The sequence below is a fragment of the Syngnathus floridae genome, chromosome 20 (assembly GCF_059516105.1).
Source record: "Syngnathus floridae isolate MCC-2025c chromosome 20, RoL_Sflo_1.0, whole genome shotgun sequence".
In the NCBI taxonomy this organism is placed as follows: Eukaryota; Metazoa; Chordata; class Actinopteri; order Syngnathiformes; family Syngnathidae; genus Syngnathus; species Syngnathus floridae.
Window position 1 is genome coordinate 694,884 of NC_142432.1, and position 25,544 is coordinate 720,427.

The 25,544-nt window shown below is 49.6% G+C and overlaps 1 protein-coding gene across 3 annotated transcripts; it reads left to right on the forward strand.

The window, feature by feature from the left end:
- The first annotated feature begins 1,350 nt into the window (after positions 1–1,350).
- On the forward strand, positions 1,351–25,374 carry LOC148380613 (plexin domain-containing protein 2-like). Of its 3 annotated transcripts, none has more exons than XR_015854709.1 (14): positions 1,351–1,780; positions 10,760–10,998; positions 13,674–13,820; positions 14,568–14,637; positions 17,759–17,881; positions 18,753–19,046; positions 19,612–19,707; positions 19,788–19,869; positions 21,138–21,198; positions 21,280–21,418; positions 22,189–22,227; positions 23,478–23,653; positions 23,748–23,993; positions 24,123–25,374. XR_015854709.1 is itself a non-coding variant. In XM_088363943.1 (14 exons), the coding sequence occupies exons 1-14, from the start codon at positions 1,693–1,695 to the stop codon at positions 23,865–23,867; spliced, it is 1,599 nt and encodes a 532-aa protein (XP_088220069.1). In that variant the 5' UTR covers positions 1,351–1,692; the 3' UTR covers positions 23,868–25,374. The 3 variants fall into 3 exon arrangements, 2 of the variants coding, with proteins under 2 accessions (XP_088220069.1, XP_088220068.1); XM_088363943.1 differs by having other exon boundaries at positions 18,753–18,871; positions 18,947–19,046; positions 23,748–25,374; XM_088363942.1 differs by having other exon boundaries at positions 23,748–25,374.
- The last annotated feature ends 170 nt before the right edge of the window (positions 25,375–25,544 follow it).

The following is a 25,544-nucleotide window of genomic DNA, read 5'->3' on the forward strand; positions in this document are numbered from 1 at the left end:
ATTCAACCCAATTGGGATGGATGGGTTGGAAAGAAATCGGTTATTTTGCCAGTTGTTGGGAAAATGATATGACTCACTTTTGATTGTTTTTTGCAGTTCATATGAAAAGTGTAGCTCTTCGTACAAGTTGCATTCAAATTGCATGAAAGCAGGACCAAGGCATGCCGTAAGAATACATTTCACGCCAGTTTCATCCCCACCGGCACGAATCGAACGAAATACATGGAGCGGGTGACCTTGTGCAATTGCTCGCTCACGGCCCAATGAGCTCAAGTGCACTTGGGGCTCTGATTGCCTCAATAGAAGAAGATGAATGGATCGTGATTGGACGAGATGGGAACGCTGAGACCAAACGGATTGCGAGGAAGACGCAAGAAGCTTTCCCTTGAGTCATGAGATGATCCCGTGAGGTAAATCCATCACACGTTTTGCCGTCACTGTTCTCGGCGCAGATACCTTTCTGCCACGAGGAGGGCGCTGATCAAATCGAGCTCCGAGATGTTATGCAAGAAAGCCTATGATGGGAGAAAAACTCCAGAGATTCATGAAGGTCACTGCAAATGCTTGGTAAAACTTGACTCACTTCAAATTTGCTTGGGGATGTTCATTTAAAGAAATGTCTTGTTTAAAAAGGGAAGAAAAAAATGATAGGATGTGTTTTTCTAGCTGTTCTGGGGCATGATGACCTTTTTTGGTGGAGAGGATATTTTAAGGCGCAGCTCTCAAGTGTTCATACTTGATGGCAGCAGCCGAGTGATTCATAAAAGCGCTCCTTGATTTTTCTCAGCTTTTCTGCGACCGCTCCTGAAATTCCCTCAGCGAGTAGAGTCGTCATTGCAAAGTCCTCCATCCCTTTATGGGCCAAAGGGAACGAACGCCATGGCAAGGGAGGGGAAGGGAAAAACAACACCCAACTACCAACCTGCCCATGTCTGGCCGTCTGTGAGGAAAACACACATGGTGATGTCATGGTGACAACACTGGAGCACTTGTTCCCGCTTAAAGGTGACTATAACTTCTGGCGGGACATCAAGAATGGACAAAATGACAAATGTTGGCTTCAGGGCACTCTTGCACCAAGTTCATATTGGGAATGAGCATGCTTTCACTTTCTGATGGATGAGCCAATTTGATTCGCTTGTAAAATAGATTAGCAATCGATTGCTGCCGTCAATATTTACATCATGTTTGCTAGTAACTATTTTCTTTCATTTGTCGTTTTTGGACATACGCGAATAGTATCAAATATCTTACAAGCGTGTACTCGCAGCATCCGAAGCGACGCCATGTCATTGGCTGCAAGAAGGCTGTGACGTCACACGCGCACTTTCTTTTCCTCCAGGAGCGCAACATCGGACCTCACACACGCACACCGAAGCACACCGGCAGAGCGACAGGGAGACAGAGAGACAGACAGAGACAGAGAGCGAGGGCGAGAGCGAGAGCGAGAGCGCGCTCCGATGCCTTCAACTTGTCCCGCTCGTCACATGTGAATATTTGTCTTCTTCTTGTTTGACTTGAAGAGGTGGTGGACGCGCCATTGTGTGGGCGAAGAAAGCGCCGTGGAGGACAAAGCAGCAGTTTGCTTCCTTTCGATTTCCTCCGGGAGAGTTGCGGGGTTCTGCCGCCTCGGAGGAGTGGGGCGGCTCACAAGAAAAGACAAGACAAGACAAGCACTGCACTGGACTGGACATGGCGCTCGACGGGAAACTGGAGCTGCTTCTCGGACTTGTCCTGCTTGTGCAGTGCCAGTGCGTGTACGACGCCGGAGCCCAGACGGGTAGGAGAAACATGCTATCATTTGCCGGTCGCATTCTTGGTATTGGCATTGTTGTTCTTTTAAACCTACCAGAAAGATTTTGCATGCCATCTTTGAGTGTGTTCAACCTTCTTTGTCATCTGGTTAAATATTCAATCACATCAATACAATGTGGAGCCAAGATGGATGTTAAAAAAATATAGAGGAGGAGGAGGAGGAGGAAAAAACAAAACAAAAATAGGGCTCCAATAATCCGAACATGATCACCCTGAGCGCGCACTAAGCAATTAAGTGGCTTACAATGAGGGGGCTGCTCCTCCTGTAGGCTAAATTCATCCAATCGTTTTAATTGTGATGTTATGAGGCAGCACAGCGGCTAGTGTTTGGCACGTCTGCCTCGCAGTAGGGAGGTTCTGGGTTTGAATCCTTCCTTGCTCTCGCAACACGAATGACAGGTTCATTGATGACTGAACTGTCCATAGGTTTGAATGGGATTCACGTGGTTATTGTGTATTTGTGGCAGCGGCTGTCATGGCTGACAATTCTGGAATGAAAACATCACTTTGTCCCAGGATCATTTGGCGGAGTGTAATACAGAACTCTCTCCATGTCCTTCCTGCGAGGTGCATTTCCTCTTGGACTGAGACCGAGAGGTCACGTCGGTTGTATTCCTGGGAGAAAAGTCGCCATGTCGGTCGACGTCAGCACGCTGCACACGCGACAGCCTCGTCAGCTTGGCCCTCGACAAGCGAGCCTTTAATTGCTGCCGGTGCATTTTCACCAGACAGCGGTTGGGTGAATATGCTCAGCTGCTGACACTGACGATTGGAAATGAAAGCAGTGTGTGTTTTTGGAGCGAAACGACTCGCCACCCTTTGCTTTTTCTTTCGGGTGGCACGTGTGTCGTCGGATTTCTGCGCCAGCGTGGTTTGGACGCTTCAGTCAGTTTGTATGTGGAGCGCGTTTGAAGCTCCTTGCAGGAGGGAGATGGACCCGGTTCAACAGAAACACGCCGTCTTTTTCTTCCATCTGTGACTGGTCCTTGTTTGTATGTAGGACAGACACTCCACCAGTGAGTTTGGTGCCCAAAGCAAAAAAATGGCAAAACAAAGCATCATATCAAACAGTACAGTACCTCTTGTTGGAAACTGTGGTGAACATCTGGGCCAAATGACGCAACATCCTGCAAGCATTTTATTTTTTTAATGCGACTCTCAGCACCGGCACACCAAATTGAGGCTGATTTCCGAGATAATTTGCGCCCCGAGTGGAAAAAGAGATGTTCCTCTCGGCCCTGCCTGGAATGCGCCGGCATACGCAAAGAGCGTGCGTGAGAGCTGTGGTGGCCTTTTTCGATTGGAGAGAGGGAGAGGCCGGTGGAATGATGTTGTGGCTTACTTGAAATGCCTGCGCTGGAGGTTGTTCGTGTGCTAAAAGGGCCTCGGCTCGGCTCGGCTTGGCTCGGCTCGGCTCGGAGCGCACCCGAATACCGTGTGACTTCTTTGCGAGCGGCAGGGGGAGGGTGGCTTCATTGTGCCACCACAGCAGTCAAAAAGCGGGGTCGTCACCCGTACCAGCAGGCAACAGCAGCGCCGAGCCGGCGCATTAGTCACGCCCTGGAACCTCGGCCCGCTGTGGGAAGAAGCTCACGAGCGGGGGGCGGATTTAGAGCTCCGAGTGGCGCGCCCCAGACAAAGAGACGAGAGGCCGCTAGTTAATGAAACGCGGCCGGCGCAGTTAAGCCTCTCTTCAACTTTGGCTCCTCCCTTAGCTGCGCCGCAGTCCACTTCCAAGGCCCGCTTGAAAAGGTCACAAGCGGGGAGCCTCGTGATGGATAAGAGTTTGGTCAGAGATGACGAGCAATTTCCGACATTGATAAACATCTTTTTTTTTTTTTTGTCTTTTATCCCACCCCTCCACAAATGTTTGGAAAGCGCCTGCTGCAGCTCCAGATAATTCATCGTTGGCTGCAAGCTAGCTAATTGGCTCGAGCAACAATCGGTATACAAACGGTGAACTTTCACGGCAGGCAGGCAGCCAGGCAGGCAGCCATGCAGGCAGCCACGCAGGCAGGCAGGCAGGCATGTGGCGGCGTGCCGTAAACCTGGCCGAGGACAATTTGCTTTGTGGCAGGCCCCTGCCGACTTCAGGATATGAAGTCTGGATAAGGCGAAGAGGAGCGGCCACCCGTCGGTCAATCGCTCGCTCGCTCGCTCGCTCGGGGTGCCTTATCTTCTTTCAGCATGCCTCCCTCCGTTTCATGGCAACAAGGCATGGAGCACTTGGTTCCCCTTCTTCTCCAGGCTGCTTGAGGAGGATTATAGGCACATGAAACCATGCTTTGAGCTAGCATGTGCAGGCACACCATTGTTTGGAGTCGGGTTTAGGCTTCCAATTGCAAGTTTTGCGCAGGTTCTTGCCTTGGCTATCTTAGCACAGTCCCAATTGGATGAGAGTTGATTTTTTCCACTTTGTGTCATTTCTTCTAACGCCTGCCATGACTTCCTTTTGAACGTCTGCAAGTCATTTAGGAAGGCCCATCCATCTGTCTCTCGCTCCCCTCGGACATAAAATACTTGGCACGGCACGTCTGCGACAGGTCGAGCGAGTATCCAGCGTGAGATCACTCCATCTGGGTTTCGCATCGTTGCCTCTTATTTGAGATGTTCCAGCAGGTCGAGCGCTCAACCGTTTTTTATTTTTTTTATTTTGTTTGCCCATAAGAGCCGGTGGCGGAAATTGCACTTGTTTTTTTTTTTTTTTATTATTAATGTCTGTTTGATGCTGTTGGTTTTTGAAGCCCTTTCACCCCCAAATACGTCATTCTAAGAGGGGACGCTCAGACTTGTGGGTGTGTTGCCACAAGTCTGTCCATGTTGTTGTTTTCGTCTTGCTGGGTGATCTCACCGGAGGCCGGCCGGGTGCGCTCGCAGTGATTCAGGGGGCTCACATCATTTTAACGAGCGCCATAGATCACGTTTGCGGTCTGGCAGAGCCGACTTGTCATGGGCCTGGCCGGGCCGCATGTGGCATCTCCGGCAACGGCGGCTATTTGCTCTGAAAAAGTGCATTGGCTAACGTTCATGTGCCCGCGTCCTCCCACTCTCCAATGACTCACCTTTGATTCTCATTTCGAGACATTCTTGGAGTCTAACCAGATCCATCCATCCATCCATTTTTTTGGAGCCCATCCTAAATGACTTATGGCGGACAACACTCTTGGTCTTAAATCAGTTGGAGTAAAGAGGAGGCTCTGGTCTGGAAGGGAACAGGGCACTGTAGAAAAATGGAATCTGAAGGGATGTGCCTGGACCACCGTCCAGTTGCGTAGACTCCACTTCTTGATGAAAATGACGCCGTCCAAGTACTGTGACGAATGGCCTTTGTTAGTCATGCGTCTTTGTAAGCAGCTGAGAGGATGATACAAATCGAATTGACTCTCGTTTGAAGGCCGTCCCCCCGCCCGCCCGCCCGCTCGCGCGCACTCATATCGCAGCAAACAAAATTAGCGCGAGCTCTTTAATTACCCATCCACTCATTTTCTATACCGCTTGTCCTCATTAAGGGTGCGTTGGTTATTCATACATTCCGTTGGATAAAGACTCACTATTGACTCATCACTATTGGCAGTGTATTGAATCATTTTGGCTTATTTTGAAAGAGATCATTGAATTCCACTGGTGTGCCACCCCCTCCCCTCCCCTCCCCTCCCTGTGGAACGATCTATCGATTAATTGTCTGCTCAGCTCAGCTCAGCTCAGCGTTGACCCAAAAGCCCTCTGTCACTGCGCATTGTCACATTGGATGTTTGCGCACTGCCAATTGCGCTGACTCCAAACATAAATAAACAGTCACCTGGATCTAATTTGACATGTGCAATGCAATAAAACGTACCTCTGTTGAGTTGGAGCTATGTTAACTCATTTGCATGTATTTTTAACTGGGCTGGCACTGAATGACTTCAGAGCACTTACTATTATGAACTATCCAAGCGGCTGCACTGAGCTGCTCCTGCCGTACTTTGGCATGCTCGTGCGTATGCAAGGGCGCTAAACACGTTGGCGCGGAAGGCGTCGGTCGGTCGGTCGGTCGGTGGGTCGGCCGCCTGCCTGCCTGCCGCCTGCCTGCCAAAAGGCGCCACTTGCCAGGAAGCCCGGCACAAACGGCGCAGATAGTAGCTAGTATGCAAACACCAAGACAGGCAGGCGCGGAGGCAAATGCACAATTAACACCCGGGAGGACATTTTTCTTCTTCTACCAGCTGCTGTAAAAGCAAGATGGTGAGCTCTGCACACCACGTATGTAGCTTCATCTCAATTCCTCTCTTGAAGTTTTTGGTCCATGAAGCATTTGCTGGAGATTGGATTTGTGGAGGACTTCTTGTCATTTCTGGCTGGCTGCGAAGTAACGGAATGAGAAGAACGAGCGATGGGAATAGCGTGTGGGACTTCACATCTGTCCTGAAGACATAAACAGCTCCGGCCTTGTCAACAAGACAATGCACAAAAGGGGAGAATGGAGAGCCAGTGCCAGGTGGACAGCTGCACTTTGGATAAGAGCAGCCTCCTCAATCGATCGGATCTCTGGCAAGCGCAAAGGCAACAAGTGAAGTCCCAAAACGGCTCATGGGGTTCCTCCTCCCGACTTCATCTTTTTTAGCTAAGCAACAATTAAATAGGAGCTGTGACCATGCGCGTTCAACAGCTCATATCACACATGGGATGTGAGATTTCAAAGGTCAAAGTGAGTCATCAAGCCGTGTGCAGATTGTTATTGCACCAAAATCAACATTCATCACGGGTGGGCCGCGTCTCCCGGCCATGGCGTCCGTGTTTATCCCTCCTCGTGTTCTTTGCGCTTTAGTTGGTCCTCTGGCGAGCTAGCTTTCAACCTCTTGACAAAAGATGCTACCAGAAGAGTCGGACGGAGTAAGACCCCGTCTTCATTTTGAAGGCATTCTTGGTATTTTTGGTCCCTTCCAAAGTGGGTCAGCGCTTCACAGAGTGTCTGTCTGTTGTGCATAATATACGTATGCTCCTTGAATCGGTCTGTCGACAGTGAAGGAAGGATTTTCCTTTGCACTTAAGAGCGTCTGCCAATTAGCAGAGTGTAGCAACACGCCGGTCCGTAGCCAGTCCATCATCCGCTCTTTAGCGCCTTTGATTTATGACAGCCGTTGTAAGGCCGTCACTCAAAGTGAGAGGCAAACATCTCGAATGCCAGGTTTCGCTAGTCAAGGTTGCAAGATCAAGGAGCCGGCCGGGCATGTCGGAGCAAGTTTTTGTTTTTTACGTGAGGCCACGGCAGACGGCGTCGTAAACACAGCGCGGCGGCGCAGATTCATGAGAGGGGACGACACCACTCAAGTGTCTTGGCCGACTCCCTCCGGCAAAGGAGCCGCAGGTGTTATCTCAAGCTTTTGTTTTTTTTTAGCTGTTTCACTTAGTGCAATGGGGACGAGTCTCGGCCAAGCATTATCCTGAATTTGATGCCAGTTGAATGGTAGCTAGCCTTCAGCCAAAAGGTCCAGTTGCCTTGATTCAACATCTTGATTTTCTTTTACCTGCCAAACAGGGAAAAAGTTGTCTGTTGTGACACTAACTCATCCATTTGAACTGGGCTGGCTGGCACTGAATGAGGTAACAAACAGCTTTGTCTCTTTTGGGCTTTCCTCACACTTGTCCATTTTGGCACCTTTGTTTGCTTTTATGGCAAAAGAATGCTGCAGGCAGAACACCTTTTATCTCCTTCCGTTATATCATCCGTATGCTCGGTCTGAATCTTTCCTCGGGCTGCCTTTGGCCCCCTCGAGTGTGAATCTTTAACAGGCCCTCGTCGAAGGGGTCCTCGTTGATTGGGAGCCAACGCAAAGGCGGCCGTAGTCTTGGGTCCTTGCTCGCCCCCCACCCCCCATGGGAAAATGTTTAAGTGGAGGTTGAGACTGCCAAGCGCCATCAATGAATGCCCCTGCGCCAATGCCAACAAAGCTTGCTCCTCTTTCACTAACTCTCATCCGCACTGACGCTCTTCAGAGAGCCAAGAGATGGCTCGCTCGCTCGCTCACTCGCACGCTGCTGATGGATCGCAAAAGACTGTCTGGTCAATCAATCAATCGATCTCCACTTGCTGGCCGTGAGCAAGCTTGTCCCCCGCTTCTTGGAGGTGCTCTGTTGACCAAAGTCTGATGATTGATGTTGAGCACCCGGGGGTCCTTTGTACTCTATATCCTCCACAAGATGCATCCTCCGGACCATTTCCAATTTTCAGCTCTGTTGAGCAGACTGTGGGAATTCTGAGCGAGCGAGCGAGCGATTTCAGTCGGACTGAGCTACAGCCGCCCCCTGTCCTTGACCAATTCCATTTTTAGAGCTGGCTTAGCCTGCGACCTTCAAGAAAAGAATCCTATCGCTTTCCGGACAACGGGAAGAATAATGGCCTTTAGAGCGAGTCCGGTGTCGGTAGATGCTTACTTAATCGTACGACTCAGAGGAGCAAAATGGAGCCGGCGGTGGCAACGGTAAGGCTTGGTGCTCCTGCAGTCAATCACTCAATCTTCTCAAATGAGAGAAAGATGGCGTGTTTGAGCGGAATCTGAAAAACACCTCCCCCTCCCCGCAGTTTTGCTCCAGCATCTTGGCTTGTTTGAGCAAACTGCTCGACATTGTCCTAAATCATGCGGCTGACACACCAATCTATCACAAAACTTCACAAGTGGAATAGATTTGCCCGAGCGGGAGTCATTGTTTTTTTCCCTGCTCGCCGTTTGATGTCAAATATTTTCATGTTACCCCCCCCGTTCAGGTTTTCCTTTGGGGTTGATACATCTTGATTGTTTTAAAAGCTTTGACTATGGGGGAGGAGCTAAATTGAATGTAGCCAATGTTGAATCTAATGGACAGCATCCCCATTCTTCTGAAAAAGCGACCTTATTTGCTAATCCAGTTTAAATATCGCCACTCAAGCCAGAGTGATAATTAGAAATCACTGGCCAGAGTCATAATTAGAAATCATTGGAGCAGCAGAGTTTCACAGCAATAGTGCGCTCCACTTTGGATTCTTGTCCATGAATCGTAGTTGAACATGACACCGTTTGTTGGTGCCATTTATCCATATGTTGTTGTTTACATCCAATTTATAATCATTGTTGATGTATTTTTTCTTTAAAGTGCTTTTGTATTTCTTTGGCCTGAAATGAATCCCAGGTGAGCGCCTTCAAATTTTGGACGTCTTTTCTTTGGGTTGTCTGTAACTCGACTTGGGTACATTGTGGCTGTTGCATCATACGGCGTATTTACACGGCACCATCCGTGGCGAGTGTGTGAGAAAGCGGCGGCGGCGGCGGCAGCGGCAGCCTTTATCTGCCGCTCCAATCTGAAGCCCCGAGGAGCTCCGTGGCCGAGTGTTTTGACTGGGACAAAACGTGACTAATCATCCGTGAAAGGCGAAACGATGGTGCGGAGACCACCAGGAATTTCAAGTGCCTCTGCGTTCACTAGGGAAAGTGGAGGAATTCACATTTATTCCAAGCATCATACCGCATGTGTGTCAATGTTTTGGGGCGGAATTGCTTTGAATGGGAGTGATGGAAAATGAAGCTTCAAATTAGCATCATGAAGCACTTGTATGTTTTGACTCCTGTGGCTGGCAGACCCTAGTCAACGTTGGACGCCTTGCCATTTCTTAAACGTGCTTATTCGCCACCTAAAGGAGTCAACCGATACACCCATGGGGTTGGTGAAGCAGATTTGAAGCTTCATTTTCCCATCACTCATTTTGGCCTTTGTTGCAGGTGCCAGCTCACTCGGCACCTGCTCTTGAACTTTCCCTTGACGTGACGCGAGAGAAGGCGTTTGAAAAGCAAGCTACGGCATGTTGGAAAAGCGAGCCCACCATCGTCCATCAGCGGTTCACTTCGTAAATGCGCTTAAAAAGCTCACCGGGGCTATTTAAGGTGGACGGGAAGACAGTGTCAAGGTAGCATCGCCGCAAAGCGCCCAAGCATCCTATTCAGTGTCCAAAAAGCAAAAGAGCCAAAGAGCGAGAGGCCTTACATCACATCAGCCTCATTTCTATTTGGTGGCTGACAAAAGCGCTTTTCTCTTTGGGGGCAATGCCGCAACGGCGTTCCTTTCTTATTTCTGGTGAGTCAGGTGGGTAACGAGCAGAAGGAAAAAAGGGGGGGGGGGGGGACAAGACCTCCATTCTGCCGCTTTACGACCTGCTAAATGTCCTTGAAAGGTTTTAAGTGGGGGGAAAAAAAAAAACAATGCCGGTGGTTGTGAAGCGATTAGAGCCCAGGCTCCGGCCAACGTGGCTGCGCACAGGGAGACGTCAGAAGGGAAACATCTGCTTTCCAGCTGAGCAATGGTTCCAAAGCGGGGCGGGGCGGGGCAGGGTGACACCTTATGGCCTCCAGGGTGGCGGGCGCTCTTCCAGCCATGACCAATAACACACAGGTTGTCTTTTTTTCTCCTTTGTCAAGGCTGACTCATTGGCCACCACTCTTGGTGACTTGCTGGGAAAGCCACCACGCTATAGTGACGTTTTTTTTTTTTGTTTTAAGTACCTGCTGGTTTGCCAGCTTTCCATCATGCGCTGATGAAGTGATGATGATCTTTTTTTTTTTCTTGCCGAGGCCTTTTCAGTTTGTATGAAGTCCCCGGGGCCATCTTAAAGTTATGATAATCCACTTTTTCATAGTTGGCTTTTATTTTTTGTATGTGTTCTCTATGCTCAGCTAATCACATTTTTAAGAAATGTCCTGACTTGCCACCAAAGCTTTGACTAATAGTAATGAGTGTTTTGAAGTGATGCATCTGGCCTGATCATCTGTGGGGGAGGAGTCAATCCTGGGTTGACTTGACCTTTTTTGTTTTGTCGTATCATTTGTTGCGAAATGTGCCAGGATTTCTTCTGGGCTCCACTTTCTTGATCACTCATCACGACGACTCCCTTTCACATGTTCTTTATGGCATCTGATTGTCGTTGCCTCGTCCTCAGGGGTCCCTTACGCCTACGTGCAAGCGGCGGATGACAATGTGGTGGTGAGGACGCACGGGCAGCGCTGGAGGAGATGGCTTCCCAACAGCCCGCGGCACATGGACAGCAACAGGGCCAGTCAGGAGCAGGAACGCCAGGAGGAGGAGGAGGAGGAGGAGCCCGCGCAGGAGGAGGACCGGGCCGAGCGCTTCCCCGGCCTGATGTCAGCCGAGGACGTCGGCAACAGCTCGCAAATTGAGGTAATGTCTGTCCGTATGCATTTTATTGGATCTCCATTTTAGATTGATGACAAAAATGGGATTTAAATATAGTGACACATTTAGAGTGCAAACTCAGGAAAGCTACTATTTAATGATTGCCTTCTCGCAGAGCAACTTCCATTAAAAAGCTCAGCGCGGTCCCTGGCGTCGAGCTCATTTATGGGAAATGAATCCATAAAGTCCGCTGCGAAAAGTACTCGGCCCCAGGTGATGCAAATCAAGTGTGTGGATTAATAATGGCGTAGCAAATTAAGATTAGGGGGCCTAAATTTGCGCAAGGGGGGGGGGAGGCGGCTTTCGAAATTGGAAGCAGACGGCAGACAGGAAATGAAGCCAGTGAGGCAGGCACAAGAAGTTGCTGAAGCTACTGGAGATTAATGGCGGGGCTCTGTTTATGGGAGCATGCCAATTAAAGGTAGCAGCCGCCGCAGCGTGTTTAGCCCGTAATGACGCCGGCATCCCTCCGGGGGGTCGGGGCGCCTCGTTATGGTTTTTTTTTTTTCCTTCAAGGGCTTCTAATCTTGATGGCTACACAATCCCGTGCCTCCCAACAAGGGAGGCAGAGGGAGCTTTGATCGTCGGCTGTAAATGTCCAGACCCACATGTCATTTAAACATGCCTTCACACTGCACGCGGTGTGTAAACAAAGCCCCTCCACTTAAAAGAAGGTGAAAAAGCAGTTCAAAGCATCAACCTACTTGTGAATTCACCTATTCGCGGGGCCTAGCCTAGATTGCTAGACGGCACTTTGTTTGGACCTGCTGACAATCACTTATTCCACTTTTGTCCTCCATCATCTTTATGGCCACTTGGCGCCATCTTTTTTTATGGACTGTGCGCAGTGGTGGGAGGGAGGGAGGGGGGGGGGGGGGGGGGGGCTGTGTTTGGGTTAAGCGGTGCCACCCGACCCGGCCAGGCCAGGCCAGGCCAGGCCAGCTTTGGCTTCCTCTCACCTGGAAATGTGAGTTTGGAACAGCGGCGCGGCGGCCGGCCCCGTGACAGCAGACGCTGTGGCGCCTGGGGGCTGTCCAGGTCATGAAGCCCCATTGGAAGCGGTGGCTAGCTGGGACTGGTACTGCAAGCCCGCTTGACCCTGCTCAGACAGACATATTGCTCCCAAAGCGGTGGCGTGCATTCCGCGGGCTCATTTTCACACCCTGCTGCTCATATTTACACAAGGCACGGGCTGTCTTGAGGCTTGAACCCGTGTCAGACGCCAGTAAAAGCAAACGGCAGTATGTGGGGTCTGACCAGAATCTGATTGTGTGGCTGCTTCTAATGTGTGGGGCGTGCTTCACGGCGGCGGCGAGGTTTCATGTCTGCGTTTGGATGGGGGGGGGGGGGGGATTCCCACAGCTCGTATTGCCACAGCTCGTATTGCCACAGCTCGTATTGCCACAGCGCGAGCGACGCTCAGCCTCAGCTCGCTTGAGCCGACCGAGCAAGTGGAGAATGCAAGGTGGGCCGCTCAGACTGGATGTCCTCCAATCAAAATACATCATAGCACAATTGGCCCATCAGCACAGCACTTGCGTTTTCTGTTTGGGTGACTCACCAAACTTTGCCGCAATGATGGCGTTGCTAACAATTTTCATTTGGTTTGCCCCCATCTGCCTACGAGCCTTTGCCAACCTCTTTTGAGCACAGTCAAAAAAAAAACAAACACCATGGCACACCACAAAAACAAACATAAAATTGTTGTAAAAAGAGCAGTTGTGCCTGTCGCCGCTATAGCTCATTTTGCAGAAATAGAGCAGATGAACCCCCCCTCATCCCCCCGTCTCGTTTTTGTGGGTCCACCGGTGACAGAGCCGACCTGCCCATCAAAAACAAAGCCATTTCAAGAGGCGCTCTTAAAAAGCAGGCGACCATTTTGAGATTGTCTCTCATCACAGAAACATTGTGCTTGTAAAAAGGCTGCGCTTTTATGGTTTCCTGCAGCAAATGAGAAAGACGGACGGGCTTGTGTCATGGGGCCTTCCTGTTGCTGCTCTAATAAGAGCTGCACCTTTTAGCTCAAAAAGCTTGTTAAGAACTTGCAGGCTTTGCAATGGCACTCTGCCCACGGCCTCGTTGATATTTGTTCAGAGCTCAGTTTGACAAAAGGCTAGCGGACAAACGCCGTTAATTAAAGCAAAGACTTGCCTTGGACCATTTATCTTGGCTTTTTACATTGCGCCGTAATATTAGCCTGGGAATATGTGCTATCTCATTCCAAACGTGTGTTTCTTTCACTGATTTGATCGAAGACAACGTTGCCAGCTTGCCAGGCGCCTTTCATCAGCGCTAACGCAGACAAATCAAGACAGACATGGGTGGGAGGGGGCCCCCTGGGTGGGAGGGGGCCCCCTGAGTCGGAAAGCGCTTGGCCCCCTGAGTCGGAAAGTGCTTGGAGGAGCCCGACCGTATGCGGGTGATGTTTTGGTCTGGGGGGAGGGAGTACGAAAGGTCAGAGATGGACACCTGGTGAGCAGGGGTGTTGCTGGCATTTGACCTGTCCACGTGCTGGCCGGCTGGCTGGCTGGCTAGAAATCAATTCCAATGATGAGAGATTGATGTTTTATGACGAGTCCTCCATCTGCTGCTGCTGCGGCTCCTTCAGATGTAAAGCACTTGATGCACAGATCGCTGGTGTTTCTTCTCCCCCTTGGCAGGAGGACGCCGATCACAACTACTACACATCCAAAACGTACAGCCCGGATGATGCCGCCGGCAAGGCCTTGTGGGTAAACATCGAGCAGATGGACAAGGAGAAAGTGAAGATTCACGGGATTCTGTCCAACACGCATCGACAAGCGGCGGTAAGCCATGGCCGAGTCCCGCTTTCGACTTTGGGGCCTGGACAGGAAATACAAAAGCAATTTGACCACATTTAGCCTTTCGATTAGTCTATAAAGTAAGCAAGCAAGCAATAGCTGGAAATAATCATCCCGACTTTCCATCTGCGCCCTCGACTATCATTTACAAAATGAAAGAAGTCATCATTAATGCAATTTGGTGTTTGTGGTGCAATGCTAATATCAAATTACCCCCCAAAAATATTAGCAGCAGTCGCTCACCACATGGAGATCGGCTTTCATCACAAAAACAATTACTGTACTCTCAAATAAACTTGGATGACGAGCCCCTGTTCTGCTTCACGCAAAGACGTGTAGCAGCCTGTTTTGGGAATTTTCCGTGGCAAGCTGCAGAGTCGTGTCAAAAAACAAACAACAAAAAAAAAGGCATTGTGCATTCGACCGCGTCTCCTTCAGCTGATCATGAATTGAGGCTGGCCTGGTTGGGTGCAACGGGGCCTGGCTTTGAGCTGATTCTCTTCCCTGGAGCAAAGCGGGGTCTGACTTTGCCTTTTGTCCGGGGGGAAAATCGATAAGCGCATGTGGCCCCGGCCAGCCAGCCAGCCAGCCAGCCCTGAGATGAAGTCAAACTCTACGTGCCTTCATTCCAAATAAGCCAGCTTCTCAGACTGCCTTTAAAGGTCCAATTGCCATTGGGTAGCAAGAAAGAAAGCAATCAAAAATTGAAACAACAATTTGTTGTTCTCACAGAGAGTCAACCTGTCCTTCGACTTCCCCTTCTATGGACATTTGCTGCGTGAGATCACCGTGGCGACCGGCGGTAAGTCAACACAAGTCACTCGTTCACGCTTAACTATTGTTATTGGATACGCCGTCTATGCTAGCAGGGTGCGCGTAGACACATTTTTTTACTGCCTGCGCTGCGGTTTGGCCGGGGGACGCGGTCGGGATTCATAAAGTGCCGAGGTATTTCAAAAATGTACGGCCTTTGTGCACGTCTACGGCAACCTGGTAGCCTCAGCGCTGAAAAGCGTCCGACTGCAAAAGCGTCGCTGACAGATCCTCCGCTCCATCTCATCCAATTCGGACCACAAAAGTCCTTCTTCTGACACATGACCATTTGCAGGAAAAGTGGCTCAAAACAACCCCCCCCACCCCTATGTTCTTGGAGGGAAAGCAGCCGTTGGCTTTGGCCTGGAAACAGGCGAGCCTCTGCCAAGTGACTTCGCCCTCATTGATAAGGCGGCGGCGGCGGCGGCGGCGGCGGCGGCGGCTTTGTTTGTGTGTCTAAGTGTTTCGCATGGGAAGCTTTTTTTTTTCCCGTTTGTAATGACGTGAAAATGAGCCGAAAGCACCGCAACACTCTTGCTGGCCCACCAGCTTGCGACAAAGTAACACTGAACTGGATTGCTCTTCTGCCAACTCAAGCACATGTTCTACACCTGTGCTTCCTCCTTGCCGTTAACATGCGTGCGTGCGTACGTACGTTCTTGACAAAGAACAAGTTCAGAACCTGTAGGCAAGCCGAATTATCCCCCCTTCCCCTTCACAAGCTGTGTCCCGAGCGCCGCTTTTGGGGAAACGCCAAAGAAAACATCAAGCAGGACTGAAGTGGAGCTTCACTTTATTGGTGTTTACACAAGCTCTTTTTGTTCTTCTCCGCCCGATACTCGGCGTCGATCGCCACGCCACGCCACGGCCCGCCCGTCCAACAATTTTTGTTGACTCAAGCTGTCTTTCATTACTAATTGATGGAAAAGCCAAAGAGTCGGTGAAGTGTTTTCCAAGCGTAAGTGATGGAGCACATTAAGTGGAGCGTAATCATAACCTCATCACCTTGGAGACCTTTAAGAAGCGTTTAAGATGCTGATGTCGTAAACTGCTACTCAATAATATATTCAGACATTAGTGACAGATGCTAAAATGAAAGATTGGAGGGAGAGAAGGAAGGAAGGAAGGAAGGAAGTGAGAAGTCAAAGCCTGAGAGGCCCTGCAGGCGCAAGATAGCTGTTGCCTCCTCCACCTCCTTCTCTTCTCTTCTCTTCCTCGCTCTCCTCCCTCCCTCCTTCCATGTGTCTGGAGGAATGCCTTCTTATCTATCAGCTGGCTCGCCGCCACCGCCACCCAAATGTTTCGTTTTTTTCCAAGACGCCACCTTGACATGGCCATTGGCGAAGGAAAACAGCGAGCGGTAATCATGATAAGAGATGCGTGGGATGTGTTTTTCAAAGTTGTTCCACTCGCTCGCTCACATGTTCCGGAGCATCTCCGGAGTGTTTAGCCAACTGTTGTCTTTGATGTGATAATTGTCGGCCGGGCGGTTGTGGTTTTTGCCGTCAAGACTGAAGAGTGGAAAAATGCCGGCCGCCTCGCCGTGTGTCTTCTCATTTCCAGCTCCTCAAACAAACACATTCAAACCGCTATTCACTGAAAATGGTCAAAAAAAAGTGCGAGAGTGGCAGTTTCTTTCAAACTGTGAAGTTGGGTCGTTTGTGCGTGAGCGGCCCAGTGCGAGGCGTGGCCAACAGCAGCTCCTTGCGATTTGGCTGCGGGTGACCACGCGAGGCGGCGATATTTTACTTGATCGGCAGATTTCAAGCGCACTTGAAACTCGGATTCTCCAAGAAAAATAACTGGAAAAGCTTATTGAAGCTTTTTTATATACGATTTTTAGTTGTTTACGCATTTGGGCCAACGTTGGATTGGGAGCAAGTGAATGGAAGCGTATCCTGCTATTGGCACTTGGCTAAACTCTACTGACATCCTAAACGGCGCATAGTTGGAATTATTGCTGAGGTTCCTCACTGAATGGTGGCGATGAAATCCGAATCTGGATTCCTCAAATGTGCAGCTTTTGCACTTCTTCCCTGATTTATGCTCCGCCGCTTGGATAGAAACGCTCGAATGATCTCGCCGTCTGCTTTCATTTGCATTCAAGGCCCCGATTTCTTTTCCAGAAGCCGCGTTTGTCGTTGCTCATTTGTGTGATTTGCACAAATGTTAAATGCACCACTTTTTTTTGCGGGGGCGGGCGGGAATACAAACGTAAGCACGTCGGTAGAGTTTGACACCACAAAATAGAGTCTGGTGGTCCTCATACCAGCCAGCCCTGTCATGTACCCTTTGCTGACTCTGCTCAGCATGGAGGTCTTGAGGGAAAGATTGATTCCTCTCTCTTCCCCCCCACCCCCACGGCATCTTCTGCTCCTTCTGTGATTGATGTGCGTTTGTAGGGCTCCCTGCTCCAAGGCATGAAACAAGAGTCGTTAGCCTTAGTCTCAATGAGATTTCTCATCTGCAGGTCTTCATCAACCAAATAGTGTTTACTTAAATGCATGCTTATTTGTTCATCTCAATTGAGGATGACAAATTTCTTTCTTATTCGGTGGAAAATTCCGCATTCGGCGGGCGGCTGTTTGCTTACGATGAATAATGGCTGTTTACTTGCTCGTGCTGGAGTCCATAAATAAGCGCGTTTACAGGCCGCTAAGTGGGCCAGATCTGGTTTGTGTCGAGCTCGGGCCACGTGTGAGGAGAAATCCATTTGCGTGTGGCTCGCCCCATCAAAAGTTACCATGTGTTTGTTTTGCTGTCAACGTGTGTTCATCTCGCCCGCCCGCCCCGTGACTTCATGATGACGCATGAGTCACTCGGCGTATATTTGCTCCACTCGCTTCTTCTGTTTCTGATAAAGGATGCTAGCGCTAATTAAAACCGTCGCTAGCAGCCTGGAGCTAGCGAAATGGTTCAACTTGTGTGCTGCTGGCTTCATTTGTTTGTTTGTTTGTTAGTTCACGAGCTAGCTATGAGCTATTAGATGATTGCGATAAGACCTGCGTTACGTCGATACGTAGTTGACTCCAAATGGTGCAAGTTCTGGAGTGTTCAAAGGACGCAACAGGTACAAGTTTGTTGTCATTTTTCTGTTTGCTCTCCTTCAGGGTTCATCTACACAGGCGACGTGGTGCACCGGATGCTAACAGCTACGCAGTACATAGCCCCCTTGATGGCCAACTTTGACCCCAGCGTGTCCAGAAACTCAACCGTCATCTACTTTGACAACGGTAAGGATGATTGTTTTGGTTTTGTTTCTTCTTCGTCATTTGAAACATAGTATATCTCTCCTTCATTGTCCAGCGTGCGTTTGGAGTGGCCGTAAGCTATCCAAAGACATTGAAATGATTTGTAAAGTCGAAGAAAGCGAGACGGGGGATTTGTGTCTGCTTAGTAAGCTGATGTCATTGAAACACCAAAGCCCCGGCCGGCCGCGGCTAATTTCACTCAAATGAGCTTGCGGTAGTGCAATTTGTAGTTTGTGGAATGGCTTTTGTTTGTTTGGACCTTGTGCAGCCTGCTGAGCTGCTAAGTGGAAATAGAAAGCAGGCCAACGTGACCCCCCCCCTTCCCCTCGGCCCACTTTGCGCAGCGGCTGGCTGGCTCTCCCTGGATGAGGTCTCGGTCGCTGACAGACCTCTTCCTGGTCGCGGAGCCCGTTTTCAAGCGTCTTGACCTCGTCGGTCTCTGAGCTCGCTCCCTCGCTCCCTCGCTCGTTGTCCCCCCCCCCCTAGTTCGGCACATGTGAATGGTTAGCGACTTTCCCGGGAGCTGTCAGCAGAAAGCTTGCTTTTACGTTAGCTCCAAGCTTTCCCTCCCTCCCTCGAGCTGTAAAAATTGATGCGAGTGTTGGCAAAGCTCGTCGCTTGCTCCTCAGGGAACAATGGTTGTCTCATCCATCGCTTGTCCACCGTCCGCAGTAAAACTAAATAGCGCCAAAGATATCGCCCGAGGGCTCCTACTCCATCCCTCACGAGCCCGCTGCTAATGGACTTCTTATTTACAGGGAGTCCCGGCTTGCATGACATTTGATGACATCCATGTGTCTGCGAGGCGTGAAACCAAAACCTGATGGTGTGTGTTCTTGACGCCCGGCTTCAGGTACAGCTCTGGTGGTGCAGTGGGACCACGTCCACCTGCAGGACAACTACAACCTGGGCAGCTTCACCTTCCAGGCCACGCTGCACGACACCGGGCGCATCGTCTTTGCTTACAAAGAGGTCGGTCGCCTCAGCGTCGGGGCGTCAAGAGAAGCACGAGAAGGAATGGAAACGCGCTTACTCCTCTTGTTCCAGATTCCCGTGGAACTGTCGCAGATCAGTCCCATTAACCACCCGGTGAAGGTGGGCCTCTCGGACGCTTTTGTGGTGGTGCACAAAATCCAGCAGATACCCAGTGAGTCTTCAGCTGTCCATCGTCTTTGTAGAATGGCTGGTTTTCAATCTCAGAACCGCTTTGGTCTGGTGGGAAGATATTTTGAGGCAGCATCCAAAAAGAAATAGGCCTGAGCTTGTGAGTTATTAGGGGCGCTGATGGATGGCATGCGCCTTATACTCCTCAGCCCGCTGGCTGGCTGGCTGGCTGGCTAGCTGGCTGGCTGGCTGGCTGGCTGGTGGAGCCAATGGCCGTCAACCGGCGCTCTGATTTACACGGCAGAAAATTGCCGCCTCCAATTGGCCAGGCGCGCTAAAGGAAAAATGGGCCTCCCCCGTGTGACCTCATTCCGCCTTCAGAGGGGGTGTTTGTCCCAATTTATTTATTTTTTTTTCCTTCTCATTTCATACCCTTTTTTCTCTTCTCTTCTCTTCTCTTCTCTTCTCTTCTCTTCTCTTCTCTTCTCTTCTCTTCTCTTCTCTTCTCTTCTCTTCTCTTCTCTTCTCTTCTCTTCTCTTCTCTTCTCTTCTCTTCTCTTCTCTTCTCTTCTCTTCTCTTCTCTTCTCTTCTCTTCTCCAAAATGTAGACGTGAGGCGGCGGACCATCTACGAGTACCACCGGGTGGAGCTGACCAAGACGAGGATCACCAACTCCTCCGCCGTGGAATTTACACCATTGCCCAGTAGGAGACTTTTGCCCCCCCCCCTCAGCCCCTCCCCTCTGCCATGTTTTGGATTTGAACGAATGTCTCCTCTTCTCCAGCGTGTCTCCAGTTCAGCACCTGCGCCACGTGCACGTCCTCCCAGGTGAACTTCAACTGCAGCTGGTGCCATCGACTCAACAGGTGGGTTGTCCTGCTTTTTGCTCCATTGCGCTAGTACGGCAATTTACCAACTTGCACATCTTAAATGTGATAGCGCCTGATGAACGATCTGCTCCGGCAGGATGTTAAACAAAGTGTGTTTACCGGAATGCCCCTTTTTTTTTCTTTCTCCCTTTCTCGATGTTCCGACTTGCTTTTTATGGCTCTTTTGTGTAAATACAAAGGGCGCACTGCAAATGAGCGCACCGTCCGCAAATCTTCCGGCTAATGTGCTGTCAAAGCAATGACTTCCTCCAGACGGTAGAACCGAAATGATTCACTGGTGCAAAAAATGTGCAATGTCCGGCATACAATTTTGGTTTGGAGTGACCACAGCCGCACGCACGCACGCACGCACGCACGCACTCACGCACGCACTTTGAATGCCTTCCATATGAAATGTTCATCTTGGTGATGTGACGGACTCCCACGCGCTTGGTTATTTAGATCTCACCTCGAGCCTCGGAGGCAAAGTCCTTGATGTAAAAAACCCAAAACAAATGAAGAGATGCTGTTTGCCCGTAGCTGCCGTCTCATTAAGCGCCATTTTAATTAGCTATCCAAGTGCGCTTAAACAACCAACCGCTCGACGCACTTTTGTATCCGTCTGCTAGCTTCCTTTGCGCGCGGCGCTGCTCATTAAAAAGCACGCCCGCATTCTGAGTGCAATCCATTCAAAGTGCTGCACATTTTGACTTTCATCACATGAGTGCTTTGCGATCCACAGGCAGCAAACCCTGGTCCTCAATGACTTATTGATAGGATGAATGTTTTTGCCGGGTGGCGTCGAGACGTAACAAAGGGGCGCTCACGCCGCACCTGCTGCTTCCTTCCTTCCTTCCGTCCGCTTCATGTGATCTGGCAGTCTGGAGGAATCTGTCTTGCCTGATTGAGCTGATGAGGTTGACAATCCGGGCGGCGTGATTAAAGCAGGCGCTGGGAAACATCCGAATATGGGGGATGGGGTCTCAGCAGGGTTCACCACGGGGTGGGGTGGGGTGGGCTGGGCTGGGGGGGATTACATTTCAACCGCTGGAGGATTTGAAGCTGCCGCCTCCAATACGGTCTGACTTTTGAAGGATTTTTTGAAGTCAAAGTCACGCAATCCACCTTGATCCCAACCCCGCTGAGGGAGGGAGGTTTGGGATTCCCCGTGCTGCCGGCCGCTCCCTTCCATGAAGAAAATTGCCTGATTTCATGTCATCTATGGCACGAGTTCAGCTGATACCTATTTTGTCCTATTGACTTAGATGCTCCAGTGGATTTGACCGCCATCGGCAGGACTGGGTGGACAACAGCTGTCCGGATGAGGTCCGAGAACAGGAAGAATATCAACCTAACCCAAAGGCAACAGGTGTCATCGATCAACCTATGTGCCACTTGTCTTTCCAGACAAAGGACAAGCTGTGTGACATCATTGACACCACGTATCTCTCCCCATTCACCACACCGCTTGGCGCCAGGACCACACCCAGAAGCAAAGAGGCCCCGCCGTCCACCTCGCAGCCCCCGACCAGCGCCCCGACTGAAGGTACCTCGATTGGATGTGACGCAGCTGATGATGGCTGTTTGTTCCACCTGGCACCTTACTAAGCCTCCCCCCATTGCTGTTTCTCACACACACAAACTAACTAGCTAGCTAGCTCATGGTCCATAAATGATCCTGGTAACAAATGACTTCTTGGTGCACTTGAGAGAGTTTTGCATGAGAGGTCGCAAGGGTCACGCTTTGATATTGCGCCGTTAAGTGTGAGGCGCGAGGCCACACGCGGGATGGGATGTTCTCTCTTATGCAAATGCATGCACCTTTTTTTGCTGATGATAGTCAAATGGTGTCCTCCAAACTCTGTGTACCTTTTTGGTCTTCCGACACTCAGGTCGTCCGTCGGAAGGCGCAAACAGTAATCAGGCTGATCCGTATTCATGATGGCTATTCGGGCCAGGGATTGCCTTTAACCAGCTGCTTGTTTACATCAGCCCATCTCATTTTCCAAATTGAGACGCTTCAAAGCGTGTCTGCAAATTGACATGAAAGGGGGCCCTTCCCAATTCATTTGGTGACTGAAGCACATTTGCATATGTGGGTCACGCACGCTGCATTTCCATACTTGACACCTAACCCAATTGCTGTCATTTTTACTGTTGTTGTAGTCAAAGAATACCTTTTTAATGGAGTGTGCCAAATGACAAGAGGAAAAGAGGAAGAGCTCGCGGGAGCAATTCATTTTGCAGGCAAAACAAGCTACCGAGGGAGGGAAATATTGATTCTTTTGTCTGACTGGGTTGTTTGCTCTCTTGCAGATGATACCAAGATTGCGCTGCACCTCCGAGAAAATCAAGGTATGTGCTTCGACTTGTCACCGCGGCTTTTTCTTTTGACCTTAGTCAGCAGTTGGTTTGGAAGCAATTTTGGTCATGACCACTCAATCGATACCCAAGTGGGTAGGGTCAAGACTTGAAATAGTCATCTGGAAAATATTTTGGGATTCGGACGACTGTCGTCGTTTTAATCATGGGATAATGCTGAAGTGATGACCTTGAGGCTTTTCAGTCGGCCGGCCACACGTGAAGAAGGCTCATTTTTAAAATATGGCGCCGCGCCGCGCCGCGCCGCACCGCTGCTTTTATTGGATTCATTTGAGCCCAGCAGCATTTCAAGGCCGCGTGGAGGCGAAATGAATCTGCCAGAATTTGTAGAGGACATCTTTACAAGCACAAAGTGTGATGATGTTCCTGTGTGTCGCTATAAAATGTTGAAAATGTACGTGATGACTTTCCGTCGTCTTCCTTGATTCGTAATAATTGAGAGTGTTGACAGAGGTCGAGAGGCCAGTCGAAAAGCGCTGGTTTCAAGGAAACAAACGGAGCACGGCGGGTTCTACAGCTGCTCTGTGGTTGGAATTCCTTCAGCTGCTACCAGCCTGCCTGCAGCATGGCATTGGCCTTTGAAATTTCCCACCGTGTGCCTGCCTGCCTGCCTGTTGGACAGGGTTGACGGTTAAGTGCGTGCGCTGGAAATCAATGAGAGCGGGAGATATCCATTTAACTGCTCATTAAAAACATAATAGGAGGAGAAATGAAAATGGTATTTACTTGCCTTTCGCTGGCACTTTTTTGTTGTTGCGCATAAACACTCACAATTATGAGGGCATTTGAAAAGCAAAGTGACTTTTTCGTGGTCTTTGTCAGTCAGACGAGCGCCACCTCCTCCTGCTCCTTTTGTGTGCCATGTATAGCCTTGTCCTTGACTTGCCATTAATTCTCGCTTGAAGCGCTGCAGCTCATGAATGGCTAAGAAGAGAGAGGAGAGCGCCTTTGCTTTAAGCCGAGCGCCCTCGATGACCTTTTTAAACAAAGTATCCCAAAGAAGACAAGTTCAGTCATCACAAAGAAGATATACAATCAATCCAAATGAATTTTGGGGGGCTTTTAATGCGCTCAATCAAATTTCACTGCTCATTCAGGCCTTAGCAGACAAGTACAATTGGAGGCTGAGCGCTCCCTGCTGGCTGACAGGAGCACAGCAATACCTGACTCCCTATTTTTGCATGAAATGAATAGGACTAGTACGTACTTTTGTGCGTTTGCAGTGATGCCGGCGGCGGCAGCGGCGGCGGCGGCGGACCGCTCGACGGGTGCGCACCCCCTGCACACGGGTTTGATCCTGGGCGTCCTGCTGGTGATGCTCATCTTGGTGGCGGGCGTGACGGTCACCGTCTACATCTACCATCACCCGACGTCAGCCGCCAGCCTCTTCCTGATGGAGGTGAGGCATTGGCTTTCAAATGATGAATGAAGCTTTGGAAGTCATCTGATTTGTGCGTCTCCCTCCCTCCCTCCCTCCCTCCTTCATGCCGCAGAGACGGCCCAGCAGGTGGCCGGCCATGAAGTTCCGCCGCGGCTCGGGCCACCCGTCCTACGCCGAGGTGGAGCCGGCGGGCCACGAGAAGGAGGGCTTCATCGTGTCTGAGCAATGCTGAGGAGCGAATCCCCAGACGTTGGATCTGGAGGACGGACTTGTTATGCCGAGCGAGGGAGCGAGCGAGTGAGGCGGCGGAGCCAACGGAAGGACAACGTGGCTGGCTGCCTTGACTGCATCCTGGATGGTATCAGGAGAGAATGAATGATGCTTTGAAAAACTGTGTGAATGGATTGTTTTCTTTATTGTTGCTGGGGTTCTACAATATAGCCTTGGAATGTCCATCTGGTTGTGTCTTTGCTTTTTCCTCACACAGCATGGCCTTTTTTTCCCTCCACCACCACCAGCACCACCACCACCACCACCACCACCAGCAGCACCACCCGCAACTGCTTTTTAGCTTTTCTACAATGTTTATGAGCAAACTGAACCAACCTCATCTCTCACGGGAAAGTCCAGAAAAGGTGGTTGCATTGGATTCATTTCTAATTTCAAGCACATCATTGAAATCTCACAAGATCTCGAGGTAAAACTTTTACTTTTGGTAAGACCCCCCCCTCAAATCCTGTCATTTTCCTTTGTAAGATTGCAACTTCTGCCTTACAAAATAAGACTTTCGGTTCCAATGCACCTTTGTAGCTTTTGACCAGGCCAATCAAATGGATACAATTGTATGTATGCACTTTTTTTTTTTCTCCATTTGACATTTCTTTACTACCATGCCATTTTGTATCGGAGACGTTTGCACTTTTTTTTTCTTCTTTTTTTTTCGGTGGTACTAATGCAAATGACAAGACAGGCGCTTGTGAGTGTGTATGAGCAATCTATTTTCTTATTGTGTGTGTGACTGGAAAAAGAAAAGGACAAAAAAGAAGGGTTTTTAATCGTAGTTGGGTTTCCACCAGCTGGCTGAGCACATATGAATTGTTCATTGATTGGCAAAATGAACGCAGCGGTCTTGCTTTTGATTCCTGTTTTGATTGTTTTTTTTCTTCTTCTTCTTTGTTTTGATTGGGCAGATTTCCTTGCTAGCGTGAATGCAGTACTGTCTCGTCAGACATGAGTACAATACAGTACAATAGGATAATAGAGCTACCTTGCTTGGCCAAAACATTTGCAGATTCAGGTAAATCGTGGCTCACATTTGCTGTATTGGGCAAACTATTTTTACAAGTGTCCTTTTCTATTGCGTGAAACTATTCCAGTCTTTCTTTTCACACATCAACTTTTGGGTATAGGCTATGTGTATATATTTTTACCGCGCATATCAGAAATGAGCCCAACGCTAAACTGAGATTCTACTGACAAATATGTGCAATGTAACGCATTTTAATGTTCAGATTAAACAATTGTCCTTTTGAAAACGTTATTTTGTTTTGACCAAAGATGATCTTGTGTGGAGCGCAACCTGTCGCACCACACCGCCATTCAATTGTGCGAGCTCAACAGGTTGAAATGTTTATGTCGAATTATATTTCCCCATCTTATTATACACCAATCTCATTCTTGTAGTTATAGTTTGGGGTTGAATGCATTTGAAATAATAAAAAGAAAGGTTTCAAAACCAAGTACCGTGATTTTATCATCGTAAAGGCCGAGCTTTTATTCGAGTTGTGCTGGTGATTTTCATAATTTCTTAGCCTGCAGCGACATCTTGTGGTAAGGTGAAATAGTACACGAGGGGGACCAAATTGCTTAACGTGTGCATGGTGTGAGTGGTGTGCGTTGATGAGCATTA

Coding starts and splice junctions, on each gene's coding strand:
- LOC148380613 (XM_088363942.1), top strand. CDS start 1,693: ATGGCGCTCGACGGGAAACTGGAGCTGCTTCTCGGACTTGTCCTGCTT. Junction 1,781..10,759: donor CGACGCCGGAGCCCAGACGG/GTAGGAGAAACA, acceptor CCTCGTCCTCAG/GGGTCCCTTACGCCTACGTG. Junction 13,821..14,567: donor ACACGCATCGACAAGCGGCG/GTAAGCCATGGC, acceptor TTGTTCTCACAG/AGAGTCAACCTGTCCTTCGA.